Raw genomic sequence first — 23,476 nt, forward strand, 5'->3', positions numbered from 1 at the left:
ACAAACTGTTAAGCTTGCTCACGAAGACAGTACTACTTTCCTTCCTTCCTTCCTTCCTTCCTTCCTTCCTTGCTTATGTTCTCTCCTTCTCTAGCTGTCTCTCAATACTTATAATTCCACCTCCCTCCCTCAGGCTGCCGATCATCCAGGGGGGAGATTTCGCCTACGTGGTCCCAACGATCGCCCTCCTGACGACGGCGTACGAGCCGTGTAATAGCATCTGCCTGGGCAACTTAACGACGACAGAGAAAGAGGAGGTGTGGCAGGTCAGGCTCAGGGAGGTGCAAGGCTCCATCGCTGTCGCCTCACTCTTCCAGATCATCTTGGGCTTTACAGGTGAGGTTTCAATGTCCTGGATAGCATTGGCGTAGGTAGAGGGGGTTGGGGGGCAATCACCCTCTCACCAAGCCTCAGAAAGGATTATGTTGGAAAATTTCTCCCTCTGTCTGTAAATGTGAAACATGAGTGAAAGGTCCACTGTAGGTAATGATGATCCAGTTTATCAATCCAATCCCGCTGGGTGGTAACAACATGGCCACTGGCCAGGTCAGCACGCCCCTTTCCGTAATCAGGAGAGTGAAACGCGAGTACGAATATTTACACGCACTGCTGAACGTTTGGCAACTTGGTGAAGGAAACACTATACCAAGGGATCACGAAGCTCTTCCGAGCTTCATCATCAAATATGAGATAAAAGGTCAATTTGAGAGCATTATTATACTGCTTGTTTGAGATTGTGATGACCTTGCCCGTCAAATTTGGCTTATACTGTATCTCAATTGTTGTGAAGTCGTTACAAGGTTGTTTATAAGGAAACTTTACCAACCTTTTCTGGAGGATAAAACGCGGAAAAATCTTCAATAATACAAAATCGTTAAAAGAATAATGCATTTATTCTGCTTTTGTATAAGACAAATACTGCAGGTGTATTATCTTACATGTGTTTCTCACACTTAATAGGTTCTCTGTATTGCCTGTAAATTATTGTGTTTGGTGAGATAGATGATTGATAAACAGTATATTTGTCACGTCCATTTCGTAGAAAATTTGGATTTACCCTCACTAAAAAAATCGTAGCTACTCTACTATTGGATAATCAAACAGGCTTCACAGGTGAGGCCGTAAGCAGGCTTCAGGGGCTTCTCTCTCCTCCGGATAATCTCTGATCCCTTCATGACTGATTAGATGAACCTTATGATTTTTTTTGAAGACTGTTTACACTGATATTAAGTATTTGTCAGGAGTGATCGGAGATGGTCTGACAATTATTACTTACTTTTCAGGGTTGATCGGTCTATTGCTGAGGTGGATCACACCACTCTCCATCGTTCCCACCGTCACGCTGGTCGGCCTTTCCCTCTTCGACCTCTCGGCAGAAAAGGCGTCACAACACTGGGGCATCTCCATTATGTGAGTCCCCCCTTACTCTCAAACTACCCTCGTTTTCTTTGACATAAGAATTGATTAGGCAGTTAGGTGGAGAGAGAGCGAGAGAGAGAGAGAGAGAGAGAGAGAGAGAGAGAGAGAGAGAATAACAGCAGTACTAAATGAATTACAAAATAAGAGACAGAGGGTGATGCAAAGGTAATTCATCATTTTGAAACATATCCCAAACCCACTGTAGCCACCGAACAGTATATTTTCATGATACTGTACATGACTTATACAGCTGGTATGCAGTACGACAGAAAAAGTATTACACAGTTACCAGCAGAGCGAGGTACGCCTGCAAGAGAGTCATAGATTATGTGTGAATGATTAGGTTAAGTATTGTTTTTATTTAGTTTTTTTTTAGACAGTCTTAGGTTGAGAGTGGAGAACTGTGGTCGCCAACCCTCAGATATCAAGACGGTACCCTGATGAAGGAAGACGCTCCACCTTTACAATAGTAACCATATAAGAATTCATGTGCTTTTTGTGGAATATCTTGAAGAAATTATTTATATCAAAGAGTTGTTTGTGAGTAAAGTTTCTGGTTTTCACGTTTAACAGGACGATGGCACTGTTGATCATCTTCTCGCAGTACCTGAGTAACACCTCCCTGCCGGTGCCTGTCTTTGGCTCTAAGGGTCGGGGCGTCAAGGTGGCCAAGACCCAGTTCTTCAAGTGCTTTCCGGTAGGTCCTGATCATCCTTGGTTCTTTTCTACTCGTAACATTCTTATTTTTTCGATATGTTTTGTGATTTTCTGAAACTAATTTCTCTTCCTGTTGTTTTTCTCGGAAGAGACTTACCCATTTTGGACTTTACGTTATATTTCTCACTCATTCCATATTAGAAATTTATAAAATATGGCTTTATAACTTCGTAAACTGTGTGTAATAACTGCTGCAGGTGCTGACGACAGTGTTCTTATCGTGGTCTATTTGTGCCATCCTGACGGCGTTCGACGTTCTTCCCAAGGGTTCCCCGGCACGTACTGACACTACCGGTACTTTACTGGAGAAATCACCATGGTTCAGAGTTCCTTATCCCGGTAGGTGGTATAGATACTGTACCGGGGAATTATTGGAACAACAAAGGGAAAAGACATGACACCCTTACAGAGTATTTCGTGTATGTTATGATCTAGGTTTGTTTTTCCTGCTGTCTTGTCGTTCTTTAAACAACCATTAATTGTTATCTGTAATTATCAAGATATAATTGTTTCCTTATTTATGATCTAATACAAGCAGTCATTTACGTTCTTTGACAATCACTATTTACAATGCATGTGAATTTACAAAAGTGAACATGATGAACTGGCCTCATTAACCTGTAATACGATGTCAAAAAGTCTTTTATATATTGTAATACTGTACTATACATGTTACTATGATTAAGACCATACATGTTCAGATATTGCTATATAATTTATTTTTTATATTTCTAGCTAAAACAGTTTTCAATTCAGTCCATGTGTAGTGAGGCAACAACTTGTCCTCCTCAGGTCAGTGGGGGACACCAACAGTGACGGTGGTTGGTGTGATAGGGATGTTGGGGGGCGCCGTGGCCTCCATCATTGAGAGCATTGGTGACTACTATGTCTGTGCCAAGATCTCAGGTGAGCTTCACATTGACCTTCGCCTTAATTAAATATAGTAGTACGTTTATTTTTATCTCAATAAAAAATTAAAAGAACTTGACACCCACTATAAGGAGTCAGTGTATGTATCATGCAGGAAACTCAATAGCTTAGTGTTGTATCATGCAGGAAACTCAATAGCTTAGTGTTGTATCATGCAGGAAACTCAATAGCTTAGTGTTGTATCATGCAGGAAACTCAATAGCTTAATGTTGTATCATGCAGGAAACTCAATAGCTTAGTATGTATCATGTGAAACTCAATAGCTTAGTGTTGTATCAGTAGGAAACTCAATAGCTTAGTGTTGTATCATGCAGGAAACCCACAGCTTAGTAAGGTTGTATCATGCAGGAAACTCAATAGTTTAGTGTTGTCTCCTGCAGGAAACTCAATAGCTTAGTGTTGTATCATGCAGGAAACTCAATAGCTTAGTGTTACTCATGCAGGAAACTCAATAGCTTAGTGTTGTATCATGCAGGAAACTCAATAGCTTAATGTTGTATCATGGTGAAACCAATAGCTTAGTAAGCATCATGCAGGAACTCATTAGCGAGGTTAGAACAGTAGAAAACTCAATAGCTTAGTGTTGTATCATGCAGGAAACTCAATAGCTTAATGTTGTATCATGCAGGAAACTCAATAGCTTAGTGTTGTATCATGCAGGAAACTCAATAGCTTAGTGTTGTATCATGCAGGAAACTCAATAGCTTAGTGTTGTATCATGCAGGAAACTCAATAGCTTAGTGTTGTATCATGCAGGAAACTCAATAGCTTAGTGTTGTATCATGCAGGAAACTCAATAGCTTAGTGTTGTATCATGCAGGAAACTCAATAGCTTAGTGTTGTATCATGCAGGAAACTCAATAGCTTAATGTTGTATCATGCAGGAAACTCAATAGCTTAGTGTTGTATCATGCAGGAAACTCAATAGCTTAGTGTTGTATCATGCAGGAAACTCAATAGCTTAGTGTTGTATCATGCAGGAAACTCAATAGCTTAGTGTTGTATCATGCAGGAAACTCAATAGCTTAGTGTTGTATCATGCAGGAAACTCAATAGCTTAGTGTTGTATCATGCAGGAAACTCAATAGCTTAGTGTTGTATCATGCAGGAAACTCAATAGCTTAGTGTTGTATCATGCAGGAAACTCAATAGCTTAGTGTTGTATCATGCAGGAAACTCAATAGCTTAGTGTTGTCTCCTGCAGGAAACTCAATAGCTTAGTGTTGTCTCCCGCAGGAGCTCCGCCACCGCCGGTGAACGCCATCAACCGCGGGGTGGGAATGGAGGGCATTGGCTGTCTGTTAGCAGGTCTACTAGGGACAGGTAACGGCACCACCTCCTGCTCCCAGAACATCGGCGTCATCAGCGTCACCAAGGTACTCATGTGAATAGGGATAAATGTTATGTAAAAACTGACAATCATTTTTGTGTTGAATGATTGAATTCGCATGTACAATGCATATCTTTCTACACCGTCTTCCGTAAACTGTGTGTCCGTCTTGATACTTCGTTCAAATATATATATATATATATATATATATATATATATATATATATATATATATATATATATAAACACTGATGGTAAAATTATTATCGCACCCATAATTGCTGGGCAGGACTTTGTTTTCTCTCCTGCCTGTTTGCCTGCCCCCAAAATAACTCAACAACGGGTGAGCTGATTTGCACCAAACATAGAAGATCTTATCAACACTTGACAATGTGTGCTCTAAATAATCAGGTTTTGGTGCAATCACGTCAAAACGGACTAAGTGTTGCCATGGTAACGGTTCATACAATAACACAAGATTTTTAGGTTGTTAAAGATAATGACCTGAAACAGTCTCCAACAGTGATTACATTAATCTATAGTAACAGCATCAGTAGTGCAATACGTACCCTGCCATGGTAACGGTTCGTGGGCGATGGGCATCTGCTCATGATGTTTTAATTAATTAATAATAATAATAATAATATTTAATCAGGAAAACCATCATACATGTTTAAAAGTTGGTTTGACATATGTATGAACTAGGCAGGCATGCAGTTCAGTGTGTTTATTGACCGTGCAGGTATATGGTGTTCATAGACCGCGTAGGTACACAGTTTCCAGTGTACAGTACGTCAGGATGCAAAGTTTCTTTACCCCCCCCTGGCTGGAGGGAAGGCGAAGCTCTTAGTTTGAAGATAGGCCAGGCGACACTCGTTCCGTAGTTTGGTGATGAGGCAAGATGACGGTAGGGCTCACACACCAGCACTTCAACACAGTCAATCAGGCTAAACTCACAGCTTTCCATGTATCCGGTAGGTTGGAAGTCGCCGGGTGGTGCAGTTCAGTGCTGTCATACTCATCGTCTCAGGGGTGTTCAGTAAGCTCGGGGCGGTGTTCGTGACCATCCCTGAGCCTGTGATGGCCGGCGTCTTCATCACCATGTTCTCCATGATCACCGCTGTTGGCCTCACACCGTTGCAGTACGTCAACCTCAGATCCTCCAGGAATATCTTCGTTCTTGGCCACTCCATCTTCCTCGGTCTTTCTGTTTCAAAAGTAAGATGATGCAAAAAATTAATTCAAGTATACTTTACTCTACCACACTTTTTCGTTGATCAATTTTCTGCTTAACTTCGCTGGCCTTCTGATTTAAGTCAACTTATAAAATTCAGCAATAAAGGAGTACTTAACTTTACTGTTGGGAAGTGAAGGTGGATAAGTTCACTGTTGTTATGCACTGAAGCTTAGTTTACAGTGTGGTGTAGCAACAATATCAGAGAGTAGTGATCGGCATGAAACATTTTAACATAACTATTAATATTTTATAAGTGGATAGACATTAACTTGAAATATTCTAACACTGCCTTGAACATTTATTTTCACCAGTGGATAGAAGGGTCCCCAGATGTAATACAGACGGGGTGGCCCATATTGGACCAGGTACTGAGGGTGTTGCTCCAGACACCCATGTTTGTAGGTGGCTCTCTGGGCTTCTTCCTCGACAATACTATCCCTGGTAAGTCCCTCCGCCTCGCTCACTGTAATGCCCAAATTTATCCCCACTAGCTAACTGCTAACATGTGTAAGGGGGAGAAATTATAATAATTATTCCATCAGTTGATCAGTCATTTCATCAGTTGAGAATATTTGTAAGAGGTTTACTTTTATACTTATTAATTTATATTTATTTTCTGTTATTATAGTTTTCTATAACTTATATAACCTTTAACTTTCTTTGTTATCTTACTTTATTTTCTATATTTTTGTATTCTATACTTTTCTATATTCTTATTTCTTTCCTTTCTATATTTCTTTAAATAATTAATTATTCCTTTTTTATCAAGACTTTCTTAGTGCATATTGTTTGTGTATTTCCTCTTATTTACTTTTAATCGCAGCTGTGCTTAGTTATATTCTGTTTAATGGATTAACCTGGGAAAACCATATCATTCGGGAGAGGAACTTGCCTAGCTTATACTACAGACGAGCAAGGGGTGACCTAATTGAGGTGTATAAGCATCTCAGGGGGCACTACTCAGTCGGGTGTCCTTACTTGGAGCTGGCGGACGCTCGCCCCACAAGGGGTCACAGCTCAAGATTGAAGAAGCCGCAAATCCAGAAAACTGTGAGGGCAAACTTTTTCGGAGTGAGAGTTGTGAACTCTTGGAACAATCTACCAGAAAGTGTTGCGACGGCACCGAGTGTGAGCTCTTTCAAGACAAGACTTGACCAACACTGGAGCAGGTTCAGGTACATTCAGGAGCCGGTGCATGCCCAGTACTTGCCAACAATGTGTAACAGAGACGTGACCAATCGTCCAAGCGGCTAACGAGCCGATCAGTGGTGAAGAGGATAAAATTAAAAGTATCACCTCTTAGTATAATTAGTATACTGTACTTACAAAGTAGACTGCCACCACCCAGGCTTTTAGTTAGAATATAACTTGTATCATTAAAGGGTTAGCCACACAACCTAACCCTTTAATGAGCTTAGGCATGTGGGTTACAGTGTTTATTATCTGATAAGCCAAGTTTTGGAAGGGAGGAGCGGTGATACTCACAATCTACTTATCAATATTTATTCAAATCAAATGTGAATAGTATGACAATTTGAACCTTCTCTTCACAACAACAAAAACTAGGTTCATTCACTGATTGCTTTACTGTAAACACTCAGACAAAAACGGATCACCAGGTCTTACTGTACAAGTAAAATAATAGGTCTTCAATTAACATTCAATACTTATACCTCCTTAAGGATATTATTATATATCACTGCCAATAAAGATGGTCACTTTACACACTTGCTAATAGTACAGAATGATGGTATTATTATTTAGAGCAACCTGCTATCACAGGAAATATATACCAGCACCTCATCTGTGAGTATACATAGATGGTTTACTCAAAACATATAACAAACTCTAATGCCGTACTGGTAATAGCAATATTTGTGGTTTCCCTACTCGACCTGGGACAATTATATTCTTGATAATTATCCACAATCATGTACAAGAATACTACATTGCACATATAATCAAGATGAGTACACCAGGCTCACCCCTCTAGTGTTCTAATACATGCGCTTGGCTGTAGCCTTGTTAAACTCCGACGCGCAGTGCTTGGGAGCCTATTCTCCCTTGGTTAGCTTCCAGGATGCGTCATTCCCTCTGATTTCTAATCTCACTGGATTAAAGACATCCTGCGTCGGACATCTTGCCTACAGGCTGCTTCCGGTTGTCGGTAGCAGCAAGCAACGGCAACAACACCCACAGTGCCTGAGATACGATGAGAGAGCGTCAAAAAAGTCTCAAATCAAATACAAATTATCATACACATCTGGCAGGGGAATTGCATGGAGTCAACACAGACGATGTCTAGTTATGTTTTTCTTAATTGGTACATAAGGCTCTCAGCTATGTTAAGACTTGAACACTCATATATTCAACAAAATTCAACTGAGTTAAATTCACTTAATATGGTGGACGTGAGGCACTAGTTATATAACAGCTGTTGAAGCTGTCATATAACAGCCTTGGAGCTGTCTATTTGTAACAACTTGGGGTCGAGCAGCTACTGGAGCCCTAGTCTGAAGTGCCTTATGGGAGAGCATATTATGTACAGTGGCAAACTTGGAAGATACTGACTTATAATGACAAAACAAAAACACCACTGCCAAAATTAAGACAATAATGGGAACAGTTAAACTAGGTATAGCAAATCCCCATGAAAAATGAAATGGCAGAAATAATCCTCTCCTACTTCGTGTTTAAGAATGTTCCTTCTTAGCCATGCCATCTTGAGGTGATATAGAACGTACAACTTTTGCTGCTATAATCATGCTGGGTGAATGAGTAAGACACTTATAGATTAATAACTAGCCTATCACGACGTCTTACGTGTGATGGTATGCTGTAGAATATGTTAATGTGTATAGAAATATAGTGTATGTCTGTGGCATTCCTATTTTTAAGTAGACTTGTTTGAAGAATTTAAGAATTCTGGGAATTTCTTGAAAGTCTGATCTGAAAATCTGTAGAATTCAGCGGGTGTTTGACATTTTTTTGAACTCTGGATGCTCAAAGGCATGGTTTTATCAAGTGACAGAATGATGAGTGTGTGTGTGGGGGAATTTCGGTATATTTCATCTGACATAGCAAAGCGTGGCAGGTCCCTAATAATGTCAATTGCCAGGCCTGTGACTAGGAGGAGGGATATCTGGTCAGGGAGGGAAGAGGTGTTGGTAACGGCTGGGGACCTGTAGGAGGAGGTCTTAGGACAAGTGAGGATGTAGTGAGGGAGGGTATGAGAGTCGGGTTGGCCACAAAGTTTACAAACAGTGCGGCCAGACTCAGGGTTGCCAATGTACTCCCATAGGTACCTGTACCCGAGGCGCAGTCTCATGTACATAAACTGTTGAGAACGAGTCAGGGATTGATACTCTTTGTAGTGGCGGTTGTCGTCACCGGTTACAGCGTCAAAGTGGCATAGTGTGACGCTACCCCGTTGTTTCAGGTGTGTCCATTTTTCGTCGAATGCTTCTCGTTGTGTGGCGTGTATGCGAGATTTGATATGATTCAGGGAGAGGGCGAGGGTGGCTTCAGTATCTTCTTCTTGTGTCGCTTCTTTGGCAAGACGATCAACAGTGTCACAGGCAGTTATTCCTATGTGTGACGAGATCCAGATAAACTTGACACGGATGTCATCAGTCTGCTCTAGCCCGGCGACGGCGGCTAGGGTGTGCTGGGCGGCAGGGGAGGAGGGGGAGGGGGGTGATTTGAGCCTCGCTAGCGCAGAAGTGTTATCACTGATTATAAGGAGGTTCCGGTGTTCAGTGCGAGCATAGGTCGCCCCCTCATGAATGTCCGCGAGGATGGCTATGCTTTCAGTGTCAGTGGAGGAGGCCCAGTCGTGGACCCTAATTTTCCTGCGGGCCCGGCGCTCAGGAATCCACACAGCTGCCCCAGCGCAGCCCAGCGTGGTGACAGACCCATCACAGTAGACGAGGATAGGAGGGTGGGAGGTCGTAAGAGAAGAGGCGACATCATCAATCTGCTCAAGGCAGTTAAGTTTGAGCATATACCGCAGTTGGGTGGATTTACGACCAGGGAAGGTGTGGACGACAACATCAACACTCGGGGAAGTCCAAGGCGGTAGAGGTGGATGAGTGTACTCAGGAGGGAGAGATCGAGGGGGTGTAGAGGTGATAACGCTGGATGTCAGCAGCAGTGTGGACGGGCCAGTGTTGAGAGAGGGAGGGAGAGGTAATGGGGGCAGGCCAACGCAGGAGGGTGTGAAGATGTGAGTTCAGTGAGCGGGACAGGGGAGTCGGTTTCTCACCGCGAAGAAGTTTAACACCAAGGATGGCATTGAGAGCAGTAATTCGATCGCAGACGGGAAGAAGGATCAGTTCACGCTGCATGACTTCTATTCTGGTGGTCATGGGGCAGCCGAGGATGAGTCTCATCGCTCTGTTTTGGATTTTCTCTATGCTTTGTTTCTCGCGACATTCAGCTGGGTAGAAAAAAATCATGGTCAGGGTCACGGTCACTTCTTGTTGTTAGTTGTCACGGTCACTTCTTGTTGTTAGTTGTCACGGTCACTTCTTGTTGTTAGTAGACAAGATGACGGGGGGACCGGTGGTAGAAGCGGCACCGTTCTTGCCTCGCAAGCGAGATGTCACGGGTTCGATTCTCGGGCTGGTGGAAGTTGTTTGGACTTACTTACTAGCCCCCATTAGTCCCGGTTCACCTAGCAGTAAAGTAGGTACCTGTTGTAAGTCGAAAGTTGCGAATTCGTATTCAGGGACAAGTTGTTGGAGCTTCCGATAACTTGATGACATAAACCACTGACTCTTCAGGCTTCTACGCCCTTAATTCACGAGACATAAAGGCAAGCATGAACTTAGCATGCTTCCCTGTTGGGCGCTGTAAACGCTTCTGCGCTTCACCTTACACAAGAATGTAGGGGAGTGCCCGATAAAAAAAAAAAAAAAAGATGGCGGTGCCAAGGAATCCAATATGGCGGTCTAGTTGTCAAGACAATCGAATCCGATGACCTCAGCACTGGAGATGCGACTGGCTGCCTGACCCAGGTTCCCTGGGTTCGGGTGTCACTGGGTTTCATTCAATGGGTCACAGGGTACTTCCACCGCAGGTGTTGTCCAAATGCGCTGACGTCTTAACAACCTGAGTTGGAGACTGGGGGTGGTACCATCGAGGGGGGTTTTCTTGGGGTGGGTATCTCACTGGGTTCACACCATGGGTCACAGAGGACATCCACCTCCCTGGGCTTACGAAGATCGCTGACCAAGTCAAAACAGTTTCCGGTCTGTTGGCTTGGTATTGGCCAACCTGGGGGCTGGAGGTGCTCAATAATGGGGTGCCTGAGTAGAAAGGGGGGGGGGTTCCTCACGCCAGGCGAAGAAGAATTTGCTGACAGGTTCATGTCCACTGGGTGGGGTGATTGCTGGGTGCGGCGGTGGTCCCGTCTTGGGCAAGTGTTGCCACAATAACATGAATTATCAGTAACTTACTTGGTGATTGATTTTGATAAAAGAAATGTATGTCAATCTGGTATGACAAATGAGTACCACTCAACATATAACGTCTCACGAGGATATATACGGTATATGTTCTGGTGCACTATGGAGAATGACACTTAGAAAAAATCGTCACGGTTTATTGGAAAACACTGACACTAATTCTAGATATAGGTAGTATCCCACTGCTGTCACCTTATATAACAGCTTTTGAAGCTGTCATATAACAGCCTTGGAGCTGTCTATTTGTAACAACCTGGGGTTGTTACTTTGATGTGGAGGAATAACAGCCTTGAAGCTGTGCCTGTATGGCAGGCGAGAATTCTACCACTGAACACCTTATGAAGTTGTTATATTTGTAACAAACCTTGGGTTGGCACCACTTGTAACAGCCACTTGTGAAGCTGTCACTTTATATAACAGTGTAGCCCTGTAGCTTTGTAGCTAAATTGAAACAGAATTGAAACAGTTTATTTAGCCAGAAAAATACAGATACAGAGTAGATAATAATAACAATATTAACATGGCTGAGCCAGTTGAGAACCTGAGCTCTCTTTGAGGCACCTGATATATACTGTACATTTATCTCAAGGAAGTATTATGTAACATTTAGTATCATCTGGAATAGTACAATAGCATGGTGGTAATAAGAACATCTCATAATGTTGCCACGGTTATCACTTCAATGTTTATTTATTTTATTTATTTATTATTATTTTTATATATATACATACATATACACATACATATACATATATACATACATATATACATATATATATTCATATATACACATACACACATACACATACATAAACATACACATACACATATACATATAATTTACAGTGGAATTTAAAAACATAAGTATAATGGGGGAGCAGTACAACCTGGGTTGTACAGTAATAAGGTTGAACAAGAGGACAGAGCTGTCAGGATTGTCTAGTTGGCAATTATGTTTATTGCAATGGTAATTACTTATTTATTACATGATAATTTCCGATAAAACGGTTTTGATGGTACAATAAAAGCAGGTACTGTAAATATAGTTACCAGTGTTACCTTATGTAATTGTTTGTGGGGGACTCAGTGATGAAGTTGGGCTACTGAACGTAATATGAATCGTCTGATTTTACTTTAAATAACATGTATGACTGTGGTCAGTACAACACCACAACAGTAAGTCTTATTTTTAGAGCAAGGTGCGATGCCCTTCTGTGGACTAGTGATATCTCTGTAGGTCAACTTTGTGTGCGAATTGACTTAAACTATTTATATTACTAAACGTAAATACTATATTTAGATTAAATTGTTTTAAGATAAATTTCATCTGTTATATATACATATTTTGTAAGATTATCTACAAGTTCACATTTGTTCAGCATGTGCACAAACAGTGCAGGTATACAACCTATATAAGCTCATCTGTAAGGTAGACCAGCTCTGACTGTGACGAGAGTTTCCTCCTAGGTTCTATTGTTAATGTACGACATGAGCCAGTTATTGACTGCCTAATTATGCTGTAACTAGGGTGACTTATTGACTGCCTAATTATGCTGTAATTAGAGTGACTTTATTCCTAAAAGATGTGTTATAAATACTGAACTGTGTCTGACACTGACCATGTGACTGACCTGACAGGTACAGCAGAGGAGCGAGGACTGTTAGAGTGGAACCGTCACCTCTACCAATCCAGCACAACCCACAAGGTGTCAGTGTGCTACGACATGCCCTGGGGGATGGCGGCCATCAGAAGGTCAGTGGCTCAGAGAGAGTGTGTCTCTATTACACCTCATCTTTTCACGACATACTTTTAAAAGTTCACTAACAGAGTGAGAGAGAAAGATAACTTCCAGAGTACCTTTAATATTTAATAAAATTAAAAAAAATTCTTTCTTAACCATATCAGCTTTGGTATTTTAGTTCTTATCGTCCAGGAGCCACAATTATGTCTCGTGGTAAAAGATCCAGATCGAGTTAGTGTAAAACTCACTGTAATTTTGCTCACAGTTAGATGTTTTCTCACATTCTCTACTGGGACGAAACTTTGTGTGTAAACTTAAATGGGTCAGTTAAATGTGTTCTCACATACACAGGTAGCAGGTAGAGGGGAGAACTTTAAGGAATCCTTCTTTATAACACAGCTTAATATGTCAACTGGTGTGGCTAGTTCTTTGTTCCCCAGTTACTGGAAAACTTAATGTACGAGCTCTTTACGTTAAGTCCATATATATCATTAATCATTAAATTTTGTGATTTTTCAGAGTGAAGTGGCTGCGATACCTGCCCTTCAGCCCCACCTTCAGCGGCTTCAGGAGAAACAAATATGTGGAAACTGTGAATGACGCAGAAAAGAATGACATCCTTAAACCTTAAAAGAGTGCTTACAGGCGGCAGAAGGAGCGACACATTAGTCTGGTGGAGCTTCTGCAACTGTGTCATTGCGGGTTAGAGGGGAAGGCTGGCGAACGTTCGTCTGGTTTAGCTTGCAGTAGTATTTCACTACTGGGACGCGTGAAAAGCCAGACGATATTTATTGCCCTTGTTGGTGCTCTTATGACAGGGTCCTCCCTCCCGAGCTCTTCATGAAAACCCTAGGCAACATAGCAATAAAGTGGCCGCTGTGATACAGTTAAAAGCAGTACAAAACAGTCCTCCGTGATTTTGTTTAGCTATTATTAGAGATGTAAACCAGAGAGAAGTAAAAGTCCTTGTGTTTATCAATGAGAAGGTGCGGCCACACTAGCGTAGATTTTGCTCGAAACAGGTGACAGACAAGAAAAACCGAAACAGCGTTCCGACTTTCTTACTGTGGTCGCACTAAGGGTCGTAACCCTGTGCTTTTTTTCTTCTTGTCACTCACATGTTTCATGGTGTAACGACACGGGTATCCCTAGGTTGAAAGATACCGTACACTATAAGAACTAGAATACCCACAAGCTTATCTTTATCATTGAGAAACTTATACAATGCCAGGTGTTAGAAGGTTCTTGCAGACACTTCACAATGACAACAGTAAATTGCTACCTGTTGCTAATATTACTTCCCATTTTCAACCCAAAATGATGACGATGAGTTCTCTCCTTCTCCCTTCTGTACTTTGGTGTTATGGTCAAGTTGTAGGTACCCAGATGTTATATACTGGTCATTTTACTGTTGCTCGTGTAGCCGTTAAATGTAAATCTACAAGTGTACAGCGGTGCACGAGTCTTATTATTTTATTTTATTTTTTTTTTAGATTTCCCCCGAGGGGGCTAGTTTATTAGGCACCCCCTTACATCCTGTGCAAAGTGAAGCGCAGAAGCGTTTGCAGCGCCCATCTGGGAAGCATGCGTAGTTCATGCTTGCCTTTATGATTCATGCATTAAGGGCGTAAAGGCCTGGAGGGTCATGGGTTTTGTCAGCAAGTTACATAAAGTGACAGAATGATGAGTGTGTGGGGGAAAATTCCCGGTACAATTTATCTGTTTATAACAAAGTGTGGCAGGTCCCTAATAATGTCAAGTGCCAGGCCATAGGTATTGACAATATTGAGGGACATACCTTTTAGTGTGATTGTGATGGTGTGTACGTCGGTAGTGTTGGCTTCAGGGGGGACGTCGAGAGGTTGGTAGGGGACATCCTTCTTGGTTTAGATACGTAGTCCATGTGCATGTCCTCATGGTGGTCAATTGATGTGGAGAACTGGAGTGGATGGGCCCCAGGTGCTGGCATGCCGATGGGGGACGGGGAGCCTGGAGTGGTGTCCTCGGGTCCAAAAGGGGGCCCTGGTGGAGACAGCTCAGAGACATGAGCAGGCACTGCTTGCGGTGGGTGGACGGGGGCAGCAGGGCACACCGGGGCAGGCTCGGTAGGTGCCACGCCAGCAGTGATGCCAGGCGGCGGTGGAGTAGGCCGTGAGCAAGAGGAGCACACAGGGAGGCTACCAGTTTGAGTCAAACCAGAAGAGGGGAGTGACTGGGTAGCAGGTGAAGGCAGGGGTAGTCGGTGTAGGTAGGAGATGGCGGTACAGAGTGTATCACAGAGTTTTTCAACATGGTTGGTAAATTTATGGAAGAGGGATATGATCTGTGTCGTGTCACTGGCGGGAGGTTGTGGGGGAGGGGGGCACCGATGGGAGCACAAGGCCTGACAGCGTCAGAGTACAGACGGTGAGGAGGCCCTGTAGTAGTTGAGTTAGGAGACGGCCGGGACTGCTGTGTTGCAGCCAGGTGAGGCCAGGCAGGGGCAGGTGTTGTTGAAGAAGGAGGTGTTGCCAGAGGAGGGGACCCAGAGGGATGCGGCCTGGCAGGCTGGGGGGAGGTTGAGGTTGACGCAGCCTTCGGGGAGGCTTTTATCCTGGGACAGGCAGACGTTTGGGGCATTGCCGTGAGTCAGCATTGTGCTACCCCGTCAAATCCAACAGTAATAAGTATTTCATAGACCTCAGGTGTCTGACACTTGATAAAGTTACGGTTTTTTCCTTTTCGGAATTGAATGGTGAGACCGTGTTGTAATGCTTTGTTGTCCAAATAAACTATTCCTTGACGGTTTTCAGTGAGTCCTCGGGGAAGTGCAGATTCAGCTTACTTGGTTGGTTGGCAGAGGGGCGGGTGGTGAGGGGAAGCTCGCTGCAAGTGTTTCCCACAGAAAAATTACTGTTACTGTCACTATCACTGGGGTCTGACTCTTGCAGGGTGTGGGATTCAGTATGACTATCCGTATCAGAAATGTCTGTATCCATGAGAGAGGGGGACGCCTCTTCTGGGGCGTTTACGTCCATCCCGTCCCCCCATCGCTGGCAACACTTGCCGACGAAAGGGTTGGTAGTTTTGTTGTTCTTGTAGCCGGACGTACAGTCAGCCAAAGATGCACTTGACCCCACCCTGAGTCTCGTGCTCGCAATTTTACCTGGCAATACTTGGTGAAGTAAGGCTGTGTGTAAAGGTAGTGTGATTGGTGGATCTATTTTCGGCTCTATCACTGTCAGGATCAATATTGAACACACCAAAGGTAACATTTTTATAATAATAAGCTCTTCGTCGTTATTTTAGGTCATGAGAAGTTTCTAAATTTTCGTATATTTGCTTAAATAATGAAGAAATTTATATTAATGAATTGGCAGCTCATCTACAACCCCCAGTTGCCACAAGATTCTCACATCAAATTTTCTTCATTAATTAAACAAATAAACAAACATTTGGAAACTTCTCCTGATCTAAAATAATGAAGAATAGTTTTTTATTACAAAAATGTTACCTTTGGTTTGTGTAATATTTATCCTGACTGATACAGCCGAAAATAGATCCACCAATCACATTCACCATTACATACAACTTCACCAAGTATTGTCAGGTAAAATTGCGAGCACGAGACTCAGGTGGGGTCAGTGCATCTTTGGTTGACTGTACAGCACATGGAGAACAAGAAGAAAGAGAAAGAAGGATAGAGAGATCAGGGGACACCTTAGGCCCAGAATGCTATCAATTTAAGGTCGTATCTCCTATGATCTTGGTGCTAATGAAAGATTCCTAGAGGTGTCACAACTGACATAGCCTCAACTAGCACCTGGAGTCACATATCACATACTGTACTGGGATAGTACATATAAATCTACCCCAATGTGTCAAGATATTTGCCGACCATCTTAGGTTTACATTCAAATCTTCAGGAATTTGCTCTGGATATTTGTCAGTTAGGTTAGTTTTTATTACAAGTTGACGGGGAATAGTAGTTATAATACAAACACAGCTGAAAAAATACTATATCTCCAATGTGTGTGTGTGTGTGTGTGTGTGTGTGTGTGTGTGTGTGTGTGTGTGTTTGTGTGTGTTTTAGGAGTTTAAGTCAATCCAGTAGGAAAGATTTAAAGACAAAATCTTTTCCCTCTGGACAAGATCCCACAAGCACAAGCCAAGTGAATAGAATACCCTTCTGTGTGTTCAAGTTCTAAAACTGTTGAATTATGTTATAGTATACTGCTAGGTCAGAATCGGTGATGTTGGGTAAAATTATATTCGGGAATTTAGGCGAAAAAGGTTCGGGTGAAGTGACGTTATGTTAGGTTTCATAAGTTGAGCTGAAATCATGTTAGATTAGAATAGGTTAGTTTATATGACTTCGTCCTATAGTCAGTGGCGAAGTGATTATGACTGTTATCTTGATTCTCTTATTCCCTAAGTGGAAAGTGGCACTAATCACCTCCAGTAAAGGTATAATAATTTCAGTGTAATTTTGATGATATTTTTAGATGTAATCTTTCTAATTTAGCTCAAGTTAAACAGAAAAATTCTTACGGCTTCAGTTGCGAGTACAATCGACGTACGAACATTTGTGAACCCGACCCCTGAACGTTACCATACACTAGTACCTCAAGGGTCAAGTGCGGTACTCTTAATGTTATTGTTGAAGCACAACTGAATATAAGTATGGCATGTTCTCACACAGACAACACCGTACATATAACAATTTATTTGACTGAATTTTCATTGATTAATGGGATACTTTCTCCTTAACATGGTCTCAGAGCAAATTTTCACATCTTTAATAACAAGATGAATTTAACTTTCAAGACTTTGAGGATTCTGGCCTTGACATGCCCTTAGCTAAAGTTATCCTCAATTAAATAATTATACAAAGTCAAGTGCCAGAATTTTGTACTTTTTCGCTTTTATCCTCTTCACCACTGATCGGCTCGTTAGCCGCTTGAGCGATCGGTCACGTCTCTGTTACGCACTGTTGGCAAGTACTGGGCATGCACCGGCTCCTGAATGAACCTGAACCTGCTCCAGTGTTGGTCAAGTCTTGTCTTGAAAGAGCTCACACTCGGTGCCGTCACAACACTTTCTGGTAGATTGTTCCAAGAGTTTACAACCATCACTCCGAAAAAGGTTTTCCTCACAGTTTTCTGGACTTACTGCTTCTTCAATCTTGAGCTGTGACCCCTTGTGGGTCGAGCGTCCGCCAGCTCCAAGTACGGACACTCGACTGAGTAGTGCCCCTTGAAATGCTTATACACCTCAATTAGGTCACCCCTTACCCGTCTGTAGTTTAAGCTAGGCAAGTTCAGGCACTCCAATTTCTCAGGGTAGCTGAGGTGCCGAAGTGCAGGCACCAGTCTGGTGGCCCTCCTTTGAACATTTTCAACCAACTGACAGTCCCTAGCATATCTCGGGGACCAGACGGGGTAACAGTACTCCAGATGGGGAAGCACTTCACTCTTGAAGATCGTTACGAGGGACGGACCGTCTAGATATCTGAACGACCTTCTTATAAGACCCTATAATTTATTTGCCTGATTTACCTTCTTCTCGCAATGGCCCGAGAACTTCAGCTCATTGTCAACATGCACACCTAGGTCCTTCTCACATTCAGTCTCAAATTTTGCAGTTTCTTCATCCCGTTGGGACATATGATACGCCTCCTTACCGTTGGTACGCCCCAGGTGCATCCTCTTACACTTCGTGACATTAAGTCTCAGCAGCCATTTCTTCGACCATTCCTGGAGCCCACAGAGGTCCTTCTGCCCCTCTTCACAGTCCGCTTGGTTCTTGATTTCCCGAAATAACTTGGTGTCATCAGCAAACATTTGTATTGAGGAGTGTACAACGTCAGGCATGTCATTTATGAAACAAACAAACAACAGCGGGCCCAATACACTGCCCTGTGCTATCCCGCTTGTGACAGGTACGGATGATGATTTCGTGCCATTAATCACCACACACTGCTTGCGGTCATGTAGAAAGTCTTCTATCCATGCTAGGACATTTCCCCGAATTCCGTACCCTTCCAGTTTGATTTTCAGCCTTTCGTGGGGTACACTGTCGAAAGCCTTGGCAAAATCTAGGTAAATATTGTCGATATTACCACCCCGTTCCAGAATATGGGTCCAAATATCCAATACCTTGAGCAATTGTGTTAAGCAGGAGCGCCCCGGCATAAAACCGTATTGGCAATCCTTTACAAGGTTGTTTCGTAGTAGATGTAGATGTTCCATCGCGGCATCTCTGATAATACTCTCAAGTACTTTACATATTATGCTGGTCAGGCTCACCGGTCTATAGTTGTTCGTGGAGTGACGATCACCCTTCTTGAAGATAGGACTCACATAAGCCACTTTCCAATCACTGGGGACCTTTTGTTCATCCAGGCATTTACAAAACAGAAACTTCAGGGGCTCGGCAAGCTCGTTGCACAACTCTCTTAGCACTCTAGGATGCACCATGTCAGGGCCGGGACTCTTATGGACCTTTATCTTTGACAGTTTCTGAAGTCAAATTATATATGTTTTCATTACTTTAAGAGTTTCACAGTGAAGGATATGTTTTATAATTCTCTTCGGCGACCTGTTCTCTATCGGTAACCTTTATTGTACAAAAACTGTACTTATTCATTTTTATGTTTCACCCGTTATTTCCTGGCCAAAAAATATTTAGATTTAAAAATATTATACTTTTAAGCAAATGTCAGAAGTAAGATTGAGGTGTTACTGAAAAGGGAAATGGTCATATATATATATATATATATATATATATATATATATATATATATATATATATATATATATATATATATATATATATATATATATATATTTATATATATATATATATATATATATATATATATATATATATATATATATATATATATATATATATATATATATATATATATATATATATATATATATATATATATATATATATATATATATATATATATATATATATATATATATATATATATATATTTCATGTAAATCCACAATGAAAACGTGATAGTCTTGAAAATCACACGGAAATGGAAACAACGGAGTACCTCCGTTGTTTCCATTTTCCCGTGTGATTTTTATCAAGATAGATATATATATATATATATATATATATATATATATATATATATATATATATATATATATGCTGATAACCACAAGAAAGAAGAAAACACGAAGTTCCCAAGCGCTTTCTGTGTAATCACATCTTCAGGGGTGAGTACAGACTAAAGAGGAGTACAAAACAAGGTGTATATATACAGAGGAGGGTGAGACCAGGTCCACAATGGTCAGGTATTAGGTAATGACCCTACTAATCTTTAAATAGCACACAACGGTTGGTGGTCAGGTCAGAGGGTAAGGTGACCCAACCTTCTCACCTGGTTACAAATCTTCTTAATTACAAAATTGTCCAGTTTGTATATGCCATTACTCAAATTCATGTTGAATGCTTCGGTATGTTTAATGAGACTAGATTCTATGATGTTCCTACTATCAATTGAATTACAAGGTTATATTGAGGAGGCATTATCCCAGTCAATGCAATGCCTGTTATCCCTCAAATGAACAAACAGAGCATTGGATTCCTGGCCTGTCCTAACACTGTATTTGTGTTGTTTAAGTCTAGTTACAAGATCTTTACCTGTCTGGCCTAAGTAAAACATATTACATTCCTTGCAAGGAACTTTATAAATGCAACCAATTATGTTGTTGGGGGAGTTCTTGATTAACATTTGTTTAACAGTGCATGAGTTTTTAAATGCCACATTGACGTTCCAGGTTTTTAGTTGTAAAGGAATGTGTGAGAAATTTTTGTGAAATGGTAATATTAAGATATTCTTATGGTCATGGGTGGGCTTGGGATCAGTTCTATAAAAAGTTTTCTTAGTTGTGGCACAACTTAACAACTTAGCCCCCTCGATCAAATTCACTGTGGAATTAGAGCAAGACTGTAAATTGCCATTCCTAGACTGTCTGATACACAGAATAGGTAACACTTTTAAGTTCAGTATTTATAGAAAACCAACTAATGTGTGTTCATACATTCATTATTATTCTGCCCACCATAATAGAGTCAAACAGTCAGTATTTTCAACAATGTTTTTGCGTGCTTTGAGAATTTGCAGTCCGGAATTCATTGATGAGGAATACAAATATATATATATAATATTGGCTCAAACCTTAAATACCCTAGATCTTTCATAGACAAATGCCTAAACATTACTAAGAAAACTTTTTATACACAGATTCCCTCATTAGTTTCACCAGTTCCTCCTCAGAGAATGATGGAAGAAGGACAGGGTCATGGACCACGCTGGCAGTCTGGGCCTCATTCTCCCCATTCATACTTCTATCATTCCCGGTCTCACTCTCCTCACTCTCCCTCAAGTCAGCCCTTGCATTATGGGCCTCACTCATACTCACATCAGGCAGGGTTTCTACTTTATGAGAGGAGGCACCAGCTACTGCAGAAGCTCCACTGACACTATCACTGCCATTGTTCACTGGTACACTTATTTGGTAGGCTTTAACCTGCCCTGTGTTGGTTAACGAAGGAAACTCACTGTGGCTGTGAGGCGACCCGGCAGCATTGGAATTGTCGTCACCGAGTGCCACCGCTGTTGTGGGTGGAGGCGGCCTCCCAGGACAACCAGGGCACCAGGCCATCTCACCCTTCACCCCACACCTGAGACACTGCCTTCCGGGTGGGGAGGCCTACCCTCCTTCTTCCTGAGAGGAAGTTGTCTTGTTGGGGCACCTCCTCGTGTTATGCTCTCCTGCGCAGATATCGTAGGTGGCTGGCTTGTGGCAGTACTTAGCCCCGAAGCAGTTCTAGCACACTACAGGGGGAAGAATCCAGTCTGTTATTACTAGGGACGCAATACTCGCTGAAGAAGTAATGTTGCTCAGGAAGTGGTTCCTTCCCATTCCATACAATGATGATCCTATTATGTGGTGCATCACCCCTTGTAAATCCTTCTTGCTCTGTGGACGCCCGGAAGTAGCAAAGCGTCACTGATGGGAATACCCTTGGGGAAGTGGGTGACAAGGTATTCATTCATTCTTTTGGGTTGGACAGGTTCATCTCGCTTTATGAGATGTAGTGAGCCGACCTTTCCAACAATGAAGTGTTGGATAGTAACCGACTCCTCTCAGCCTACATAGACGAAATGGGGGGTGCTACCTGCGATATTCCCCATTCATGGTCCTCAACCACTTAACCTTCATCCAACTAGTTGTGTCCTCAGGAAAGGCAAGGAGCATATATTTAGCTCGGGGAACGATGGGAGTGAAGCACCCATTAGCTCTTCTCTGCTTCTTTCCCACAGTCCTCGTCAGGTTGGTCATCTGACTTTCGTCCTCATTTGCACACAATTTCAGGGTTTCAATTGTTCTCTTTCTTTGTCAACACAACATATATATCTTTTCTCATTCTTAATTTGCTTTATTTTTTTCCATTTCTGTATCTATTTTTGTTCTCCCCCCCCCCCACTCCCCAGATGTGGGTCGGTGACGTGTGCCCGGGTGGGTTAATCACCTTAAACAAAAAAAAGACCAAAAACTAAAATCAGATCATGTTAGTTAATGTTCAAGGAAGGGCTGCGGCGGAACAGTACTCGCCCAACTCCTATCCCAACTGTCACCTGAATGAATATTACATAGACATTCAAGAGAACCAGCAACACAGCCCACAGGTTCATTCAGAACTCATAACATGCACATGCAGGATCACTGGTACACAACACCTACCTCTCACACTGTTGATTCCAGAGGAAAAGTGATATCAGAAAGGGTTGATCTGATATCCAGCTCTATAATCATCACACAAACAGCATGAACAATTCATGAAAATTCTGTTCACACACAGCATTAAAGACTCAAAAATGCTGTTCATATGTACAGTTCTGAACTAAGATGTTGTTCACATTGTTATGCATGGAGTAATGTACAGTGGTGCATTGAGCTGTGCATAGTGAAATATTTTTTGGCATGTTACCCCCATTGTATATACAATTTCGTATGTGTGAGCAGGGCTGGTATTTGATACGCAAAATATTTTTCTGTATGTATGTAGGTATTTTTACAGCTTAATGTGGAAGTTGATTAAGTTTAGTTTTAGGTTTGTAGTTCCCTGGAGTATGGACTACTAAAGTTCCTATGAAGTAATGTCAGTCACGGGCTGGCCTTGGGAGTAGGAGGATGTCTTAGTTTGTCAGTGGTGGATACCTTTTCAAATAGGGATTAGTTGAGTATTATCTATTCCGTGCTGCTCTATTATTATTTATTTTGTGTAAAGTGCAATTAATGGTGATATTACAAAGTAGTTCATGGTTATTTACTGTGCATATATTAGTGGTTTATTAAGGATTATATTTATTCTTGATTTAATTTATCTTATGGAACCTACACACTTATTACGGTAATTTTTTTTATTAAATTTTACTTGATTTTTTTTTTTTTTTTTGTAATGTGTAAAATTCCAAACCTTCACTCCTGAACTGTTGGGATAAAGAGACGGCTGTGATCGAACCTTGGACTAAGTTGTGCTGAGTTGGCAATTTGTTTTTTGTTTTTGTTATGCCATATTTGCTCTCATTAGTAGATTAATCTTTAACGTAATTCAA

General features: G+C 41.7%; 1 protein-coding gene across 1 annotated transcript in view; it reads left to right on the top strand.

The window, feature by feature from the left end:
* Positions 1 to 14,317, top strand: part of LOC121860952 (solute carrier family 23 member 2-like) — a 36,968-nt gene extending 22,651 nt beyond the window's left edge. The window contains exons 5-14 of the mRNA XM_042358358.1: positions 134 to 336; positions 1,284 to 1,410; positions 1,993 to 2,116; positions 2,334 to 2,475; positions 2,929 to 3,042; positions 4,303 to 4,442; positions 5,375 to 5,614; positions 5,945 to 6,074; positions 12,740 to 12,854; positions 13,363 to 14,317. Coding sequence (XP_042214292.1) covers positions 134 to 336; positions 1,284 to 1,410; positions 1,993 to 2,116; positions 2,334 to 2,475; positions 2,929 to 3,042; positions 4,303 to 4,442; positions 5,375 to 5,614; positions 5,945 to 6,074; positions 12,740 to 12,854; positions 13,363 to 13,474 — 1,447 coding nt within the window. The 3' untranslated portion in view covers positions 13,475 to 14,317. The remainder of the gene's footprint in view (positions 1 to 133; positions 337 to 1,283; positions 1,411 to 1,992; positions 2,117 to 2,333; positions 2,476 to 2,928; positions 3,043 to 4,302; positions 4,443 to 5,374; positions 5,615 to 5,944; positions 6,075 to 12,739; positions 12,855 to 13,362) is intronic.
* The last annotated feature ends 9,159 nt before the right edge of the window (positions 14,318 to 23,476 follow it).

Source organism: Homarus americanus, unplaced genomic scaffold (genome assembly GCF_018991925.1).
Source record: "Homarus americanus isolate GMGI-L3 unplaced genomic scaffold, GMGI_Hamer_2.0 scaffold40248, whole genome shotgun sequence".
NCBI classification, from domain to species: Eukaryota; Metazoa; Arthropoda; class Malacostraca; order Decapoda; family Nephropidae; genus Homarus; species Homarus americanus.